Below are 22,073 nucleotides of genomic sequence, written 5' to 3' on the forward strand. Positions count from 1 at the left end.
TATAGAAGTGGGGGAGGAACCACCATTCACATGCATGTTTACACACACACAGAGACACGCACACACACACTCCCACCCACACACACACACACACACAGCTCTGAGTAGTGGAGCACATTAGATAGTCCCACTGACTATACTGCACCCTATAGAAGGTGTGGGCCTCAGGGAAGAATAAGGAATACTGTATAGAAGGTGTGGGCCTCAGGGAAGAATAAGAAATACTGTATAGAAGGTGTGGGCCTCAGGGAAGAATAAGGAATACTGTATAGAAGGTGTGGGCCTCAGGGAAGAATAAGGAATACTGTATAGAAGGTGTGGGCCTCAGGGAAGAACAAGGAATACTGTATAGAAGGTGTGGGCCTCAGGGAAGAATAAGGAATACTGTATAGAAGGCATGGTGAAAAGCCATGCTGATATTACTGTACAGTTCATTCGGAAGTATTCGGACCCCTTGACTTTTTCCCATAATGACAAAGCAAAACCAGGATTTTTTTTAATTCTTGCAAATTTAAAAAAAAATGTCAAACTGAAATATGACCTTTTACTCAGTACATTGTTGAGGGACCTTTGGCAGCGATTACAGCCTCAGGTCTTCTTGGGTATGACACTACAAGCTTGGCACACCTGTATTTGGGGAGTTTTGTCACATGGATGACGCTGGAGAGACGAAGCAGGTACGGGGAATAAAACATTTAATAATAACGTACATGGCACGAGACAGGAACAGCGTCAGCAAAAGTAATACTGACAAAAACAATTAATGCCGTAGCGGGGAACAGAGCTGGGGAACTGACAAATATAGGGGAGGAAATAAACAGGAGATAAGTGAGTCCAGGTGAGTCCAATAACACTGATATGTGTGACGAGGGAAGGCAGGTGTGCGTGATGGATGGCAGGAGTGCGTGATGCAGGTGTGCGTGATGGATGGCAGGAGTGCGTGATGCAGGAGTGCGTGATGCAGGAGTGCGTGATGCAGGAGTGCGTGATGCAGGAGTGCGTGATGCAGGGTAAACTGGTGCCCTCAAGCGCCAGGGGGAGGGAAGAGAGAGTCGTTGTCCTGTTGGAAGGTGAACCTTCACCCCAGTCTGAAGTCCTGAGCGCTCTGGAGCAGGTTTTCATCAAGGATCTCTCTGTACATTTCTCCACTCATCTTTCCCTCGATCTTGACTAATCTCCCAGTCCCTGCCGCTGAAAAACATCTCCATAGCATGATGCTGCCACCACCATGCTTCACCGTAGGGATGGTGCCAGGTTTCCTCCAGACATGTCGCTTGGTATTCAGGCCAAAGAGTACAATCTTGGTTTCATCAGACCAGAGAATCTTGTTTCTCATGGTCTGAGAGTCCTTTAGGTGCCTTTTGGCAAACTCCAAGCGGGCTGTCATGTGCTTTTTACTGAGGAGTTGCTTCGTCTTGCCACTCTACCATAAAGGCCTGGTTGGTGGAGTGCTGCAGAGATGGTTGTCCTTCTAGAAGGTTTTCCCATCTCCACAGAGGAACTCTGGAGCTCTGTCAAAGTAACAGTTTTTTGGTCACCTCCCTGACCAAGGCCCTTTTCCCCCGATTGCTCACTTTGTCCGGGCGGCCAGCTCTAGGAAGAGTCTTGGTGGTTCCAAACTTCTTCCATTTAAGAATGATGGAGGCCACTGTGTTCTTGGGGACCTACATATGTTGCTGCATACATTTTTTGGTAACGTTCCCCAGATCTGTGTCTCGACACAATCCTGTTTCTGAGCTTTACGGACAATTCCTTCGACTTCATGGCTTGGGTTTTACTCTGGCATGCACTGTCAACTGTGGGACATTATATTGGCAGGTGTGTGCCTTTCCAAATCATGTACAATCAATTGAATTTACCACAGGTGGACTCCAATCAAGTTGTAGAAACATCTCAAGGATGATCAATGGAAACAGGATGCACCTGAGCTCAATTTCGAGTCTCATAGCAAAGGGTCTGAATACTAATGTAATGTATGTTTGGGCACCCCTGACAATTTCCATGATTTCGATTTATAAATAATTGGGTGTTTGGATCAGCAATTTCATTTTGATCTATCAAATAACTGATGGACACAGTAATATTTCAGTAGTGAAATTAGGTTTATTGGATTAACAGAAAATGTGCAATATACATCAAACAAAATTAGACAGGTGCATAAATTTGGGCACCCCAATAGAAAAATCACATTAATATTTAGTAGGGCCTCCTTTTGCTAAAATAACATCCTCTAGACGCTTCCCATAGCCTCTAATGAGTGTCTGGATTCTGGATGAAGGTATTTTGGACCATTCCTCCTTACAAAACATCTCCGGTTCAGTTAGGTTTGATGGTTGCTGAGCATGGACAGCCCGCTTCAAATCATCCCACAGATTCTCAATGATATTCAGGTCTGGGGACTGGGATGGCCATTCCAGAACATTGTACTTGTTCCTCTGCATAAATGCCCGGGTAGATTTTGAGCAGTGTTTTGGGTCGTTGTCTTGTTGAAATATCCAGCGCCGGCGTAACTTCAACTTTGTGACTAATTCTTCAACATTATTCCCAAGAATCTGCTGATATTGAGTGGAATCCATGCGACCCTCAACTTTAACAAGATTCCCTGTACCGGCACTGGCCACACAGCCCCACAGCATGATGGAACCCCCACCAAATTTGACTGTGGGTAGCAAGTGTTTTTCTTGGAACGCTGTGTTCTTTTGCCGCCATGCATAACGTCCCTTGTTATGACCAAATAACTCAATCTTTGTTTCATCCACAGCACCTTATTCCAAAATGAAGCTGGCTTGTCCAAATGTGCGTTTGCATACCTCAAGCGACTCTGTGGTGTGTGTGCAGAAAAGGCTTCTACCGCATCACTCTCCCATACAGCTTCTCCTTGTGCAAAGTGTGCTGAATTGTTGAACGATGCACAGTGACACCATCTGCAGCAAGATGATGTTGTAGGTCTTTGGAGGTGGTCTGTGGGCTGTTTTTGACCGTTTTCACCATCCTTCGCCTTTGCCTCTCCGATATTTTCCCTGGCCTGCCACTTCTGGCCTTAACAAGAACTGTGCCTGTGGTCTTCCATTTCCTCAATATGTTCCTCACAGTGGACACTGACAGCTTAAATCTCTGCAATAGCTTTTTGTAGCCTTCCTCTAAACCATAATGTTGAACAATCTTTGTTTTCAGGTCATTTGAGAGTTGTTTTGAGGCCCCCATGTTGCCACTCTTCAGAGGAGAGTCAAAGAGAACAACAACTTGCAATTGGCCACCTTAAATACCTTTTCTCATGATTGGATGCACTTGTCTATGAAGTTCAAGGCTTAATGAGCTCACCAAACCAATTGTGTGTTCCAATTAATCAGTGCTAAGTAGTTACAGGTATTCAAATCAACAGAATGACAAGGGTGCCCACATTTACTTAATAACTTAATATTGCTACACTAAAAATCTTTGTCTGGACAATACCCCAGTACTCAGCTTTTATTAGAAAATGAATGGCATGCTACTGTGATCATTTTCTGTGACGACAGAGTAAATTATTATGCAGCCTCAGAGGGGTGCCCAAACTTTTTCATACGACTGTACTTGAGTTTTCAGGCTGGACATGGTTTTCTATTAGTTTTCTTTGACTGTATTTATTTATTTGTTCATTTTTCAAAAGGGACATTTGCTTTTAGTATCAAGAGAAATCCTTGAGAGGAGGAAGGCCCTGAAAATTCAACAAAGAACATTTCAACCTTCAGTTTAGCCATGAGCTAGAACAACCCTGGAGTAGTACAACTCTGGGAGGAAGGGAGGCAGGGAGGGAGGGAGGGAGGGAGGGAGGGAGGCTGGAATGGAGGGAGGGAGGGAGGCAGGAAGGGAGGGAGGCAGGAAGGGAGGGAGTGAGGTAGGCAGGAAGGGAGGTAGGCCGGAAGGGAGGGAGGGAGGCAGGAAAGGTAGGTAGGCAGGAAGGGAGGGTGGAGAGGGAGATGGGGTAGTACAACCCTGGGACGGAAGGGAGCTACGGAGATAGGTAGGGAGGGAGCAGTACAACCCTGGGAGGGAAGGAGTTGGGGAGGTCTCATTATGTTTAGATTTTTCTTTTCCTCTCCCTATCCCAACATAAAAAGGGTAAAGGTGACATTGTCCTTTTTGTATGCATAGCTGACTATCATATATTAAATGACAGAAATGCTCCTATCTTTGTGTTACTGTACCTAAACATTTATTTTCCTTCTACTTTTTATTTGCATATAAGCAATTTATAAATGTTGTACATTCTAAGAGGAAACCCCCCAAAAAGCTTGTGTTATTGTAACATTGTACAATATAGTATGTTGCGTTTATATTTTTGTTCAGTGTATATAGCAGTCAGACATGAGAGTGCATATTGACACACAGACACACAGACACACACACACACACACACACACACACAGAAAGATAAAGGTGTCATGCAAGACAGTATGATTCCCTTGACAAACCGCTAGGTTCAGTAGGCTTTAGATATAACTTCCTAATTATGCTATTGCCATTTATTTGATAAGATAAAAATAAATGTTTTATATTATTATGGTTGGTTTGATACCATGATATGTATTATTATGATTATTATTATTATTATTATTGTTATGGTGGCTGCCTGGTTGTGACATTGTTTTTGTGCAGGAGTGTTTTCCACTGTGTACTGTTAATACCAAAACAGAGATTTCCCCTCAGTCAGCAGAAAGAGGAGCAGAGAGCGACGCCTGAGTGATATTTGTTATTACTAACAGTCAAACACAAACAGAACGTGAATGTCTGTTTCCTGTTGTCTTACAACAGCTTTCAAGTTGTGCAGAATGTCATAATGTAACAATGAGGTGGGACTGCTTGTTTGTAAAAACACAACTATAAACACATCTTGCGAGAGAGTTTAACAGTTGGTTCTGGTTTTTGGATTGTTAAGCAAAATGTTGCATTTTTCACGTTACCTATCTTATAAAACAGGTAGTAGGTCTCTAGGTAGTTCCTCATACTGTATCTTCAGCCATGTAGAGACAAAGCTCCTGAGGGAACCTATCACTCTTCTCTACGGACAACAGGACGTCGCTGACGGGAGGACGGCTCATAATAATGTTTGGAATGGAATGGTATCAACCACATAGAAACCATGTTGTTGATGTATTTGATACCATTCAATTTATTCAGTTCCAGCCATTACAATGAGCCCATCCTCCCCAACCTGTGTTACAGACTGAACCTTCAGCTCTACTGAGCCATCCAGTGGCACAGCCATTCTACTGCAAGATGCACCCATACATCTAAAGCATGTTTCACCACTCCTCCTGCCTGTCCTGTCCTAAAACCCTTAAGAAGGCCAGAAGCCAAAATGTGTTGGTTCTACTTTTAACAATAAAGAAGCCTTTTTATTTAATTGTCCTCCAAGTCTTGATGAATATCCTGTCGACTTCAGTTTGCTCCTCAATTCATGCACCTTGGTTGGAAAGCGTAGTAACGGAAGTCATCCCTTTGCACTGTCCTGTCCTCAGGACAGGGATTCATCTAATCTCTGCTGCTAATATCCCCTAGACCTCAAACAAGGCATGAATGGATCAGTTTAAATTGTAGAAAATGCTCTCAGAATAGATTAGATAAGGGAGATAATATTAAACCATGCTGGGCTTAAAGTATGCTATTAGGATGCACGTTGTGTCACTGGCTTGGCATTGGAAAATCTGAACTGCTTCAGGGGCCGTCGCTTGTCACATTCATCAACCTGATAGGGCCTGTATGAAAAGAGAGGTAGAAAGGTAGGGTAGATGAATGTAATCCATCCAATGTCACCTAGTTAGCATTGATGAGGTCTGCAGCAGTATGCTAGTTATGCCCAGCAGATTGTATGACTTCACTACAAAAGCATATTCAATCTGCTGTGCCATTCTATATTAACCTAGAATACCTGTTGTGTTCTAGAGAGTAATCTCCTGTTGATGGGTTGTGTGAAGGGTACCTGTACCTTTTATTTAATTTCTCTCTCTCTCTCTCTGATACTTTCTGATGGATGGCTTTCGTTTGAGTTTGATTTGCTATGAATGACAGACATTTGTTTGATTGGCTTAGGATTCAGGGTGGCAGGGATAAATGGTGATTAGCAGTTGATTGATTGACCGTATTCAGGATTTATTCAGCATTTACTCCATGCGGCTCCTGTGATTGATCCAGGCAGAGCATTTGCCCGGTTTGATTTGTATGCAGCATGGTAAATGTAGTCAGAATTTTCTATCTCTCTCTGTGCAAACACCACAAACAAATCCATGGAAAATGGCCAAGAGAATAAAATGGGCTGTTGCTCTCTCTATCTCATCCATAGAGATCCTATTAAATTACTAGAGGGGCTATGTCATATACCCTCAAAGTTCCAGAATGGGTTGGTGATAGCCATTGTGGCCAGGGAGAAATCCAAACTAGTCTAATTGGAATGAATGGCCGTAGAGACAAAATCCTGATTTTACTTATGCAGGAAAATAAAAAGTATGTGATATATCAGAAATTGTGTAATATAATTATTGTCAACCTAAAATATTGTCATATCATTATAAATACATTTTATACACATTTTCTGTATGAATAGCCTCTAAAATATATGTAAACAGACCAGAAATGTAAAAAACATATATTGGAAGCTAGGCATACATGTCTCAATGTTTTCTAGTGCTATTATATAATACAATATCAGTACTAGTTGCATTTAAAACTTGTCTAAGTCCTATCATCAATTGATTTCAGCCAGTGTATGGCTGTGGATTGACTGCATTTTCTGTTGTCATATTGCCATTTAATTTGAATAATTCCTCTAAAACTTTCTGGCTAGCTAGCTAACAAACATACAGTGCAGATTAATTCTTCAAATTCATTGATTTACAGAATATCTTATCACAGCACTGGCAAACCATGGTTGATCCACCGCCTGGCCTAAATGGCTGATCTTTATCCCATCATAAGAAGGTTCATGTCCATTCTAGTATTCTAATTTCTAATTCTATGATTCTCGTCATCCTATCCGCTGTGGCTTTTCTCATATCTTGGGTGCTACAATGGGCTCTGACTGTCTGACTGGCACCTCAGCCAGACTGCCTACTCACCTAGGAGATGATGCCAGCCTCAACCTGAGAGTGTGCCCATCGGCTGGTTGTCAGGCAGAGGGAGATTAAATTATTGATCAAGTAATCTGGTGCCATGGGTTCATGGAGGTTGATGCTGTTTTAAATACAGACTACGGTTAAATTCTCTTTCTAAATTATGATTTTTACAGGCATGCGAATGTCGTAGATATTATTTTCAGCCAAATTAGTCCTCAGCCAAAATCCCTGATGCTTTCACCTTTTTAGATGAAACTCTGTTTACATTTTAGTCATTTAGCAGATGCTCTTATCCAGAGTGTAGTAGTGAGCATACATCTTCATACTGGTCCCCCATGGGAATGGAACCCACAACCCTGGCATTGCAAGCACCACGCTCTACCAACTGAGTCAGTCAGTTGGTAGTCATTTGGCTATGGCATTGTTCTAGACTCTTCTTTAGTCTGATATGACCTGACACTCAGTGGAACCCATTGATTAAACCAGACCAGTGAAGATGGTGGGAGACAAGAAGTCTGATCTGATATCTCTCTTTGTTCTTTCTCTTTCTAGTGTCGACAAGACCTTCTCCAGGACCAGAAGTCTATGGTGAGTTTACCCCCCCCCCCCCCCTCTCCTTGACATTCAGAAATTAAGTTCATGTTGTGTGGGATAACCTAATGTCATGCATAGGTGGCTCTAGATCACTCTTAAAAGTACTGCAGATTAATTTAAGAGGTTTCTAAGATAGGCCTCCTCATACAGTAGCTTTCTTTATCCAGCTAAGCTGTCCACCCCTGGTTAAGTACTGATTCCAGTCATAATAACAGGGCATGAAACATCACATGGATGTCAGCCAATGTCTTTATTTACTGTGTATGTTGTACCACATATGTCTATGCTCAATGTGCCATACTGCTGGTGTAGCCACAATTGGGTTTCCTTCAGTAAACTGCTACATCAGGCAGTAACATATATGGGCACTGAGGAAGCCTAATGTCATGGCTGTGGATCAGGCCATCTGGTAACATAATTAATATTGAGGAGGGCAATGTAATATTCCATCCTTGGCAGCGTGAGAGAAAGATGTGTTCCCTGTAAATACAGGCAAGGTAACAGATGGAGAGGGTGCTAGAGAAATGGAGCGTTTGGAAAGAAGGCCTGCACTTATCAGACATCTTTCCTTTTGCCAGGGTGGCGTAGGGCGGGCAAGGAGCTGTGTGTGTGTCTCACACATGTCCTTTTCACAGGTACAAACAGACACACTCACAACCCAGTCTGATTACAGATACATTCTTCTTTTACCACTGCCACAGGGTGAAACATGAGTGATTTAACATAGTACTAGAGCGTAGTAAGAGATTGAATCACCATTGTCTCACCGGACCCTAATGTATGTAGGCCACTCTACCACTGTCTGTACAGTTTTTGGCCAAGCAGTGTTTAAGCATGAAATAGATTACCTTTGACACAGCACATTATAATCTGAAATGTAATATATCCGTGTAAAGCAATCTTATAAGAGCTTTGGAAAGGGCTTATAATATGCTGAAACGAGAGAGGGAGAGGGGTGAAGATGGGGGGGATGTGAACAGGGCCAATAGAGGTGCAGGATGGTTCTGAAAGACCATCAGAGGGTAACGTTGGGACCGTATTGCTGCTGAATTTAATTAAGAGGGGATGTGGGGGATCATTCTGCACTGTGTTCCAAACAGGTCTGTAGCGCATGCTAATGTAGCGGGACACCAAAGGAAGGGAATGCCTTCTAGCCACTGAACAGTGCTGCTCTGAACAGTGCTGCTCTGAACAGTGCTGCTCTGAACAGTGCTGCTCTGAACAGTGCTGCTCTGAACAGTGCTGCTCTGAACAGTGCTGCTCTGAACAGTGCTCTCGCTGCACTCAGTAAGTCATTATGTTGGATTATATCGGCCTCTACCTGCAGGCAGATAAGAAACCCATAGTCATGAAAAGCCTTTTTTGGGTTTGTATGTGAGAAAGTTGTATTTTTGAGAAATAAGACAAACATTCTTCTGTATTTATTAAATGCATTCATTACTGCTATAAATCATTTAGGAAGACTGGCCATGTATGACTTACTAAGAAGTCATAGGAAGGATGTCCCAGACTGACTCCATCTCCATTATAAAGGACTGAAAGTTGTCACTGAATAAGAATAGCAGCTTGATAATCAGATTTACCAGAGCAGGTTTAAATCAGACACAATATGCTATCGCATCCCTCTTAAATCCATCAGAGCCTCAGTCATCCTTTCTCTCAGCAGCCGGCAGGTAGGTGTGTGTGTGTGTGTGTGTGTGTGTGTGTGTGTGTGTGTGTGTGTGTGTGTGTGTGTGTGTGTGTGTGTGTGTGTGTGTGTGTGTGTGTGTGTGTGTGTGTGTGTCGTTTTTCTTCTTATGGTTAGCAGTGATAATGGTAACTTGACACACACTACATAGTAAACTCCGTCCATGTAGGTTGTGTTGTTTTTTATCCCTCAGCGTATGTCTGCCAAGTGCCCTCTAGTGGTTAATGATCAATCATGACCATCTCAGAACATAATGTTCTTCAATATTCTTCAATGTTCTTCTTGCAGTGAAATAGTTGTAAACTTCATTACTCTTGATTATGGCACCGCTTACCCTCTAAATCTTCTTCACTGCCATGCTGAATATATAACCATACAGACTCTTCTGAATTACATTTTTTTGTGTTAGTCTTAACTTTGCTTTTGGAAATAACACTTCCCCAAGTACATAACTCAGCTATAAACCATGGTAAAGTACTCAGTTTGTGTGTGTATAACAGTTTGATTGTGTGAGTGTTAGAGAGTGTTCATGAGTGGTGTGGGTATGTGTGTGTGAGTATGCATGCATGCATGCGTGTGTGTGTGCGAGTCAGTGAACCTCATGGGTATCTCCTCTGACTGCTGCCGACGCCCTGTTCCCGGTCAGGCCCCAGAGCGCTGTGTCATGAAGTCATAAAGTGATGGTGAGTGATGAGGAGGGGGAGCTGAAGTAGAACCTCATTACCAGGATGTCTTACTCCTGAGCTCTGTAATGGCTGCCATCCGCCCAAATGCAAGAATGCAGGCAGCAGCAGGTATTGAGGGGAAAGCTGAACCCAGCCCCAGAAAGAACAATTGTGGATCTGGGCACCAGTGTCAGTGTGTCTTACCTGTCAAACTGGTCCCTGTAGTCCTCTTGGCATCTCTAATGACACAGAAAGAAGGTGAGGGCGGAACTCACTTATTCAATTGCTACTGGGAGTGCTTAAGATGCTGATTACTTGAGTGTTTCGGATTATACATCGGAATGGGGTCTGGTTATTTTGGGGGTACTGTAAGTCACTGAGCATGTACTCTTAGGCCTCATGAGGACAGTAGAGAAAGCTGAGTATTCACTGAGCATTCAGTTTGAGTGGTGACCCAGACAGAGTGGTGTCTAGGCTAGTTAGATAAAAACCCATTTGATTGTATGACCTCCATTACCACGAGGTGACCCTGGTGGAGGTTGTAGAAAAGACAGACCTTTGACGCAACAAGGAACAAAATTTGTTGAACAGAAGTCTTTACACTTCTTGTCTAAGCACCTGTTCTGTTTAAAGCATGCTAGACAGCAGGCAGCTGGAGGGGGAGGCACACACACACACATCCGCCCCTTTTGATAATCGCACCAATCGTGCCCTGTTCAACTGGTGTGCCAATCCCATCCCCACAATACCAGACAGCTGCAGGTTTTAAATAAAATATGACCAACTTGATATCCCCAATGGGCCCTGTTATAGTTATATAGGCTACTGTAGATACCATAGGGAGAAACTCCCCAATCACCAGCACCCACATTACTAGTCAAGGATCATTTGTCTCCACCAGACCACTTACCTTTAAATCATCATCTGCATACATCATCTTAATTTAGGAAGATTATGTGTTGAAGACTGACATAGGGAGGGAGCGGTCTAAAGCGATGTGTACTTTCCCTTCCCATTCTTTTCAATGACTCGATGCCAATTCATCACATTCCCTCTCCAGTTTCCCCTCATATCTGATGACATGATAATGCATGGGGCTGTGAATACCATCTAATCATGCAGGTTAATGCTTCTCAGTGACACCACATATCACTAACAAATGCCTCCCTTGAGCGTCTAGTTGAGTGGATTGAAGAGGAAACTCTTTCGCCCCTCAGTGTGTCCTGTCCTCTTCACCCCATCCCTCCCTCACTCCCTTCCATCCACCCCCTCTTCCATCCCTCCCTCACTCCCTTCCATCCACCCCCTCTCCCATCCCTCCCTCACTCCCTTCCATCCACCCCCTCTCCCATCTTTCCCTCACTCCCTTCCATCCACCCCCTCTCCCACACTCCCTTCCATCCACCCCCTCTCCCATCCCTCCCTCACTCCCTTCCATCCACCCCCTCTCCCATCCCTCCCTCACTCCCTTCCATCCCCCCCCTCTCCCATCCCTCCCTCACTCCCTTCCATCCACCCCTCTCCCATCCATCCCTCCCTCACTCCCTTCCATCCACCCCCTCTCCCATCCCTCCCTCACTCCCTTCCATCCACCCCCTCTCCCATCCCTCCCTCCCTCACTCCCTTCCATCCACCCCCTCTCCCATCCCTCCCTCACTCCCTTCCATCCACCCCCTCTCCCATCCCTCCCTCACTCCCTTCCATCCCCCCCCTCTCCCATCCCTCCCTCACTCCCTTCCATCCACCCCTCTCCCATCCATCCCTCCCTCACTCCCTTCCATCCACCCCCTCTCCCATCCCTCCCTCACTCCCTCCCTTCCATCCACCCCCTCTCCCATCCCTCCCTCACTCCCTTCCATCCACCCCCTCTCCCATCCCTCCCTCACTCCCTTCCATCCACCCCCTCTCCCATCCCTCCCTCACTCCCTCCCTTCCATCCACCCCCTCTCCCATCCCTCCCTCACTCCCTTCCATCCACCCCCTCTCCCATCCCTCCCTCACTCCCTTCCATCCACCCCCTCTCCCATCCCTCCCTCACTCCCTTCCATCCACCCCCTCTCCCATCCCTCCCTCCCTCACTCCCTTCCATCCACCCCCTCTCCCATCCCTCCCTCACTCCCTTCCATCCACCCCCTCTCCCATCCCTCCCTCACTCCCTTCCATCCACCCCCTCTCCCATCCCTCCCTCACTCCCTTCCATCCACCCCCTCTCCCATCCCTCCCTCACTCCCTTCCATCCACCCCCTCTCCCATCCCTCCCTCCCTCCCTTCCATCCACCCCCTCTACCATCCTCCCTCACTCCCTTCCATCCACCCCCTCTCCCATCCCTCCCTCACTCCCTTCCATCCACCCCCTCTCCCATCCCTCCCTCACTCCCTTCCATCCACCCCCTGTCCCATCCCTCCCTCACTCCCTTCCATCCACCCCCTCTCCCATCCCTCCCTCACTCCCTTCCATCCACCCCCTCTCCCATCACTCCCGCCGTAGAGGCTTGCTGATTTGCGGCATCTAGCTTTCTGCATTTGCATTTGGGAGTGCATTCACTAATCTGTGATCTAGTTAATCTGTCAAGAGGGCCTCCACTCAGGGTCCATATATTCATGCTATTAATCAATAAGATGAAACTCATTGAGGGAGTAATGTCCCTTGCAGTTGTGAGCCTTCCCTATAGTCTGGGGGTAATTCTCATCTAATCAAGGGTCGTTAGAATTGGTTTAGTATGAGCACAGAGGATTGGCCAGAGTAGCAGCTGCCAGGTGAATTCAAGTGTGTAGGCTACCTCAGTGACGATACAAGGAGAATGTCAAGGATCTGGTCTGGTTTGTCAAGAATCTGGCGTCGATAGAGAGGGCAGCCGAGCTTCTAGCCCCTAAGCAACTTTGCAGTATTTTGTTTTTTTATGTATTATTTCTTACATTATTAGGCCAGAAATGTTTTTGTGTTATTACATTCAGCCGGGAAGAACTTTGGATATCAGAGGGGCGGTAACTCATCAGCATTACCAGCATTACGACCAGGAATACGACTTTCCTGAATCGGATCCTTTGTTCCTACCCCCCAGGGCAATTGAACTGATTCCAGAGGCTGACCCAAAACATCGCCGGCGGAGAAGAGGTGCTCAGAGTGGACTTCTAGTCCGACTCGGGAGGCGCGCACACCACCCACCACTTCTGAGTATATTACTCGCTAATGTTCAGTCTCTGGATAATAAAGTTGAAGAGCTGAGGGTGAGAATTTCCTTCCAGAGAGACATCAGGGATTGTAACATACTCTGTTTCACGGAAACATGGCTCTCTTGGGATATACTGTCTGAGTCCATACAGCCAGTTGGGTTCTCAGTTCATCACGCAGACAGGAATAAATATCTCTCTGGGAAGAAGAAGGCCGGGGGTGTATGTTTCATGATTAACTACTCATAGTGTTATTGTGATAATATACAGGAACTCAAGTCAATTTCTGTTCACCCGACCTAGAATACCTCACAATCAAATGCCGACCGTATTATCTCCCAAGAGAATTATCTTCGGTTATAGTCACAGCCTTGTATATTCCCCCTCAAGCCAATACCACGATGGCCCTCAATGAACTTCACTGGACTTTATGCAAACTGGAAACCACATATCCTGAGGCCGCATTTATTGTAGCTGGGGATTTTAAGAAAGCAAATTTTAGGAAAATGCTACCAAAGTCCTATCAACATATTGCCTGCAGTACTCGCGCTGCTACAGTAAAACACTCGACCACTGCGACTCCAACTTGTGGGATGCCTACAAGGCCCTCCCCCGCCCTCCCTTCGGCAAATCTGATCACGACTCCATTTTGCTCCTCCCTTCCTATTGGCAGAAACTCAAACAGTAAGTACCTGTGCTAAGGACTATTCAACGCTGGTCTGACCAATCGGAATCCACACTTCAATATTGCTTTGATCACTCGGACTGGGATAGACTTCGAGAATAACATTGACGAATATACTGATACGGTGACTGAGTTTATCAGGAAGTGTATAGTAGATGTTGTACCCACTGTGACTATTAAAACCTACCCTAACCAGAAACCGTGGATATTTGACAGTGTTCACGCAAAACTGAAAGTGCAAACCACCGCATTTAACCATGGCAAGGTGACTGGCCTGCTTCCAAGGACTATGGACTCTCTTTCTCCATAGCCGACGTGAGTAAGACATTTAAGCGTGTTAACCCTAGCAAGGGTGCCGGCCCAGACGGCATCCCTATCCGCGTCCTCAGAGCAGCTGGCTGGTATGTTTACGGACATTTTCAATCTCTCCCTATCCCACACACTTCAAGATGGCCACAATTGTTCCTGTACACAAGAAAGCAAAGGTAACTGAGCTAAATGACTATCGCCCCGTAGCACTCACCTCTGTCATCATGAAGTGATTTGAGAGACTAGTCAAGGATCATATCACCTGTACCTTACCTAACAACCAGACCCACTTCAATTTGCTTACCGCCCAATAGATCCATAGACGATGCAATCGCCATCTCACTGCACACTGCCCTATCCCATCTGGACAAGAGGAATATACCTATGTAAGAATGCTGTTCATTGACTATAGCTCAGCATTCAATACCATAGTACCCTCCAAGCACATCATTAAGCTTGAGTCCCTGGGTCTGAACCCCGCCCTGTGCAACTGGGTCCTGGACTTCCTGACCGGCCGCCTCCAGGTGGTGAAGGTAGGAAACAACACCTCCACTTCATTAATCCTTAACACTAGGGCCCCACAAGGGTGCATGCTCAGCCCCCTCCTGTACTCGCTGTTCACCCATGACTGCGTGGCCACACACGCCTCCAACTCCATCAAGTTTGCAGACGACACAACAGTAGTAGGCTTGATTACCAACAATGACGAGACAGCCTACAAGGAGGAGGCTTTGGGAGTGTTGTGCCAAGAAAATAACATCTCACTCAGCATCAACAAAAAGGAGATGATCGTGGACTTCAGGAAACAGCAGAGGGAGCACCCCCCTATCCACATTGACGGAACCGCAGTCGAGAAGGTGGAATGCTTCAAGTTCCTCGGCGTACACATCACTGACAAGCTGAAATGGTCCACCCTCAGGAGGCTAAAGAAATTTGGCTTGGCACCTAAAACCCTCACAAACTTTTACAGATGCACAATTGAGAGCATCCTGTCGGGCTGTATGACCGCCTGGTATGGCAACTCCACCGCCCGCAAACGCAGGGCTCTTCAGAGGGTGGTGCGGTCTGCCCAACACATCACCTGAGACAAACTATCTGGCCTCCAGGACACCTACAGCACCCAATGTCACAGGAAGGCCAAAAAGATCATCAAGGACAATGCTGCATCAAATGTACATGATCTTAGGGGCATTGGCAAACACAATGTAATTCATTTAATTTATGTACCCCTAATTGCACCGAATACATCTGTATATCCTACAGCTATTGTAAGCAGTAATCATGAGCCTTTAAACCAGAGTTACACTGTTAGCACTGAGGCGGTGTGCAATAGTAGGAAGACCACATTATGCAGCTCACCCTGCCCTATCAGCTCCAATGTAATTAACATGAGTAAGTCTACCTCTGATAAGCTTCCCAGTGAAGCATTAAAAACAATCAAGCAACCCAGACAAGTGCAAAGAAATTGCCCATATTAATATATGTAGCCTAAGAAACAAGGTCCATGAAGTCAATAACTTGCTTGTAACAGATGACATTCATATTCTGACTATCTCTGAAACTCACTTAGATAATACAGTGGTAGCAATACATGGTTATAACATCTATCGAAAAGACAGAAATGCCAATGGAGGCGGTGTTGCGATCTTTATTCAGAACCACATTCCTGTAAAGCTTTGAGACGATCTAATGTTAAATAATGTTGAAGTATTATGGCTACAGGTTCATCTGTCTCACCTAAAGCCCATTCTTGTGGGAAGCTGCTATAGACCACCAAGTCAGTATCTGGATAATATGTGTGAAATGCTTGCTATGTCACGTTCGTCGTATACATAATGAGCGGACCAAGGCGCAGTGTGAGTAGAGTTCCACATATTTATTAAAGTGAACCTTCAAAAAAACAACAAAGAATAAACGAACGTGCAGTTCGTAGCGCACATAGCACTAAACCAAAACAAAACAATATCCCACCACGCAGGTGGGAAAGGGCCACACTAAGAACCCCAAGGGCTCTCTATGGTCAGGGCGTGACATGCTAATTTATGTGATATTAACAGAGAAGTATATTTTCTGTGTGATTTAAATATTGACTGGCTATCATCAAGCTGCCCACTCAGGAAAAAATTTTTAAAATGTTTTACAGGGAAGACAAAATATGTAAATCTATTAGCTAACCACGTCAGCAAAAGAGAGCACTTTTCTAACTCCATCAGTTTTTTACTCCGTCACTAGCTATCACTAATTCGACCAAATAAAGATATATATAGCCACTAACCAAGAAACAACTTCATAAGATGACAGTCTGATAACATATTTATTGTATAGCATATGTTTTTTTTGAAAAATGTGCATATTTATGGTATAAATCATAAATTACATTTCAGCTACAATCAGAAATTGCACCGAAAGCAGCCATAACATTTACAGACACCAACGTCAAATAACTAATTACTCATCATAAAACATATCTGAGAAATACATACATTGCAGCAATTGAAAGACAGGATTCTTGTGATTCCAGACAATATTTCCGATTTATTAAATGTTTTACAGCGAAAACAAAATGTAGCGCTATGTTAGCATAGCCACAATAGCCAGACACACTTGGGCGCGCACGACCAGTTGACATGCACGACAGATATATGAAATAACATTATAAATTGGGTCTTACTTTGGCTGATCTTTCATCAGAATGTTGATCAGGGTGTCCTTTGTCCAGATGAGTCGTTGTTTTGAGTCAGGATGGCAACTTTCCCTTCTCACTTAGCATTGGCACTGGTCGACTGGCACGGATTTGTCCAACGTTAAAAAAATCAGAGACCGAAACACGGCAAAACTCCCGAAAAAAATTCAAATAATCTGATTAAACTATATTGAAAAAACATACATTACGATGATATGGTCTCATTTATCAAATAAAAACCCAGCCGGAGATTGTTCCCGTCCAAAACAGCAGCAAAACAGAACACGATATCACTCCCAAGACGCGCGCTTCAGACTTCCGGAAGTGGTCGGTCACGTCAAAGAAATAGCTCTTATTCAACCTCTGAACAAGATATTCACTAAATTTCTTCTCTCATACCCTCTTGACACCCAGAGCAAGGCGTACGGAGTATACGTAGGGTCTTACGTATAATGACCATGTATAGGCATAACGTTGAAGCGAGCATAGATTTCTGACATTCTACTTCTTGGTCAGGGAAAGTGCTGCCAAATGACTTCTGTACCACTCAGAGAAAAAATTAGAACGGTTTTAGAAACTAGAGATTGTTTTCTATCCAATATTAATATTAATATGCATATTGTAAGAGCAAAAATTGATTAAGAGGCCGTTTGAAAATTGGCACATATTTTCCAGTTTTTCCAATACGCCCTCTGCAGCCATAACAGGTTTAAACCATCAACATGTATTGATCACATTTTTACTCTATTTTACTCTTACTATATTTGCTTTAAAGCAGTATCCAAATCAATAGGATGTAGTGATCACAATATAATAGCAATATCTAGGAAAACCAAAGTACCAAAGGCTGGGCCTAATATAGTGTATAAGAGGTCAAACAATAAGTTTTGTAGTGATTCATATGTTGATGATGTAAAGAATATTTTCTGGTCTGTGGTGTGTAATGCAGAGCAACCAGACGCTGCACTTGACGCATTTATGAAACTACTTATTCCAGTTACTAATAAGCACGCAGCCATTAAGAAAATTACTGTAAAAACTGTTAACCTCACTAGGGTATGTGGGACGCTACCTCGTCAACAGCCAGTGAAACTGCAGGGCGCCAAATTCAAAACAACAGAAATCCCATAATTAAAATTCCTCAAACATACAAGTATTTTACACCATTTTAAAGATACACTTGTTGTAAATCCAGCCACAGTGTCCGATTTCAGATAGGCTTTACGACGAAAGCACACCAAGCGATTATGTTAGGTCAGAGCCAAGTCACAGAAAAACACAGCCATTTTTCCAGCCAAAGAGAGGAGTCACAAAAAGAAGAAATAGAGATAAAATGAATCACTAACCTTTGATGATCTTCATCAGATGACACTCATAGGACTTCATGTTACTAAATACATGTATGTTTTGTTCGGTAAAGTTCATATTTATATCCAAAAATCAGAGTTTACATTGGCGCGTTATGTTCAGTAGTTCCAAAACATCCGGTGATATTGCAGAGAGCCACATCAATTTACAGAAATACTCATAATAAACATTGCTAAAAGATACAACTGTTATGCATGGAATTTTAGATCCACTTCTCCTTATCTCCTTAATGCAACCGCTGTGTCAAAAAAACTTTACGGAAAAAGCACACCATGCTATAATCTGAGTACAGCGCTCAGAGACCAACACAACCCAAACATATATCCGCCATGTTGTGTAGTCAACAGAAGTCAGAAATAGCATTATAAATATTCACTTACCTTTGATGATCTTCATCAGAATGCACTCCCCAGGAATCCCAGTTCCAAAATAAATGGTTGTTTTGTTCGATAATGTCCATCATTTATTTTCAAATACCTCCTTTTTGTTCGCGCGTTTAGCCCAGTAATCAAAATTCATGAGGCGCGATCACTAGGTGCAGACGAAAAGTCAAAAAGTTCCATTACAGTCCGTAGAAACATGTCAAACGATGTATAGAATCAATCTTTAGGATGTTTTTAACATAAATCTTCAATAATGTTCCAACCGGAGAATTCATTTGTCTGTAGAATTGCAACGTGAACGCACATGGCCAGCTCGTGGCTCTCTGGCAGACCTCTGACTCAATCCCCTCTCAATCCCCTCTCATTCACCCCCACTTCACAGTAGAAGCCTCAAACAAGGTTCTAAAGACTGTTGACATCTAGTGGAAGCCGTAGGAAGTGCAATATGACCCCATAGACACTGTGTATTCGATAGGCAAAGAGTTGAAAAACTACAAAACTCAGATTTCCCACTTCCTGGTTGGATTTCTTCTCAGGTTTTTGCCTGCCATATGAGTTATGTTATACTCACAGACATCATTCAAACAGTTTTAGAAACTTCAGAGTGTTTTCTATCCAAATCTAGTAATTATATGCATATTCTAGCTTTTATGGCTGAGTAGCAGGCAGTTTAATTTGGGCACGCTTTTCATCCAAAATTCCCAATGCTGCCCCCTACCCTAGTGAAGTTAAATCCCCTTGGATTGATGAGGAATAAAAAATTGTATGGTTGAGAGGGATGAGGCAAAAGGTATGGCAATTAAGTCTGGCAGCCCAACTGATTGGCAAACCTACTGCAATTTAAGAAGACGAATTGATCAGATATGAAAATATCTGAAAGGTTATATTAGGAAATTATAACTTTGTAATCTGAATATTTTCCTTGGTGCCCCGACTTCCTAGTTAATTACAGTTACATGATTATTCAGTTTAATCGCGTAATACTAATTACAGGAATCTTTGATAAAAACTAAGTCTTCCATTTAATGATAGTAAAGACACGACACTACACTCTGAGGGCCCTCACCTCCTCCCTGTAGGCCGTCTCGTCGTTGTTGGTAATCAGGCCTACCACTGTAGTGTCGTCTGCAAACATGATGATTGAGTTGGAGGCGTGCATGGCCACGCAGTCATGGGTGAACTGCGACTATAGGAGAGGGCTGAGAATGCACCCTTGTGGGGCCCCAGTGTTGAGGATCAGGGGGGTGGAGATGTTGTTTCCTTCCCTCACCACCTGGAATCGGCCCGTCAGAAAGTCCAGGACCCAGTTGCACAGGACGGGGTTCAGACCCAGGGTCTCGAGCTTAATGACGAGTTTGGAGGATACTAATGGTGTTAAATGCTGAGCTGTAATCGCTGAACAGCATTCTTACATAGGTATTCCTCTTGTCCAGATGGGTTATGGCCGTGTGCAATGTGATTGCGATTGCGTCGTCTGTGGACCTATTGGGGCGGTAAGCAAATTGGAGTGGGTCTAGGGTGTGAGGTAGGGTGGAGGTGATATGATCCTTGACTAGTCTCTCAAAGCACTTCGTGATGATTTAAGTGAGTGCTACAGGGCGATAGTCGTTTAGCTCAGTTACCTTAGCTTTCTTGGGAACAGGAACAATGGTGGCCCTCTTTAAGCATGTGGGAACAGCAGACTGGGATAGGGATTGATTGAATATGTCTGTAAACACACCAGCCAGCTGGTCTGCGCATGCTCTGAGGGCGCGGCTAGGGATGCCGTCTGGGCCGGCAGCCTTGCGGGGGTTAACACGTTTAAATGTTTTACTCACGTTGGCTGCGGTGAAGGAGAGCCCGCAGGTTCAGGTAGCGGGCCGTGTCAGTGGAAATGTCTTGTCCTCAAAGCGAGCAAAGAAGTTGTTAGTTTGTCTGGGAGCAAGACGTCGGTGTCCGCAATGGGGCTGGTTTTCTTTTTGTAATCTGTGATTGACTGTAGACCCTGCCACATACGCCTCGTGTCTGAAACGTTGAATTGCGACTCTAATTTGTCTCAATGCTGACACTTAGCTTGTTTGATTGCCTTGCGGAGGAAATAGCTACACTGATTGTATTCGGTCATGTTTCCGGTCGCCTTGCCATGATTAAAAGCAGTGGTTCGCACTTTCAGTTTTGCGCGAATGCTGCCATCAATCCATGGTTTCTGGTTGGGGAAGGTTTTAATAGTTTCCAGTTTACAAAGAGTCCAATGAAGTTCTTTCAGGGCCGTCGAGGTGTCTGCTTGGGGGGGAAATACACGGCTGTGATTATAATCAAAGAGAATTCTCTTTGTAGATAATGCGGTTGGCATTTGATTGTAAGGAATTCTAGGTCAGGTGAACAAAATGACTTGAGTTCCTGTATGTTGTTATGATCACACCACGAATCGTTAATCATAAGGCATCTCTTACCAGAGAGATGTTTGTTTCTGTCGGCGCGATGCGTGAAGAAACCGGGTGGCTGTACCGACTCTGATAACGTATCCCGAGTGAGCCATGTTTCCGTGAAACAGAGAATGTTACAATCTCTGATGTATCTCTGGAAGGCAACCCTTGCTCGAATTTCGTCTACCTTATTGTCAAGAGACTGGACATTGGCGAGTAGTATACTTGGGAGCGGTAAGCGATGACCCGAATACCGCTCCGTCTGCCCCTTCTGTGGCGCCGTTGTTTTGGGTCGCCTACTGGGATCCTATCCATTGTCCTGGGTGGTGGTATAAACAGAGGATCCGCTTCGGGAAAGTTGTATTCCTAGTCGTAATGTTGGTAAGTTGACATTGCTATTATATCCAATTGTTCTTCTCGGCTGTATGTAATAAGACTTAATATTTCCTGGGGTAACAGTGTATGAAATAATACATTAAAAAACTAAATACTGCATAGTTTCCTAAGAACGCGAAGCGAGGCGACCATCTCTGTTGGCACCATGTTGTTGCAAAACATATTGATGCAGTAGTAGCTAATGTCGTGTCTTTGCTATCGTTAAATTGAAGACTTATAGTTTTTATCATAGATTCCTATAATTAGGGATTACGCGATCACTTTAGTAATAACGTAACTAATTAACTATGAATTCGAGGGCACCAGGGAAAGTTATTAGATTACAAAGTTATAATTTCCCAATATAACCTTTCAGATATTTTCATATCTGATAAATGGTCTTCTAATTAATGATTTATTTACTCTACCTTATGTCAGTCTCATTCCAAACGTCGTAAATCGCTGATCTGCACGAACCCAGTCTTCACTATGAGTCATCCATACATCAATTGTCTTAAATCATTTATTTATTACTAACTAATTAATTCACAGAAATGCATAAACAAACAAACAAACTTAAAATAGTTCCATGAAATGATGGGAGCAATATGCCCTAGTGGGCTGAACCGGCATGGCGGCTGTTAGACAAAGGGAAAG

At 44.0% G+C, this 22,073-nt stretch overlaps 1 protein-coding gene across 11 annotated transcripts in view; it reads left to right on the top strand.

Annotated features, from left to right (window-relative positions):
• LOC139557889 (rap1 GTPase-activating protein 1-like) overlaps positions 1 to 22,073 on the top strand; it is a 168,987-nt gene that overhangs the window by 88,183 nt on the left and 58,731 nt on the right. For 9 of the 11 annotated variants that reach the window (XM_071373300.1, XM_071373236.1, XM_071373227.1 and 6 more), the window contains one exon: positions 7,644 to 7,679. Coding sequence is in view for 3 of the 11 variants with exons in the window: in XM_071373180.1 (XP_071229281.1) it covers positions 7,644 to 7,679 (36 nt within the window). In the remaining 8 variants the exon portion in view is untranslated. Of the gene's footprint in view, positions 1 to 7,643; positions 7,680 to 8,263; positions 8,321 to 22,073 lie in introns of all 11 variants that reach the window. The other 2 variants (XM_071373268.1, XM_071373260.1) reach the window with 1 other exon arrangement.

Source organism: Salvelinus alpinus, chromosome 2 (assembly GCF_045679555.1).
Source record: "Salvelinus alpinus chromosome 2, SLU_Salpinus.1, whole genome shotgun sequence".
Taxonomy (NCBI): Eukaryota; Metazoa; Chordata; class Actinopteri; order Salmoniformes; family Salmonidae; genus Salvelinus; species Salvelinus alpinus.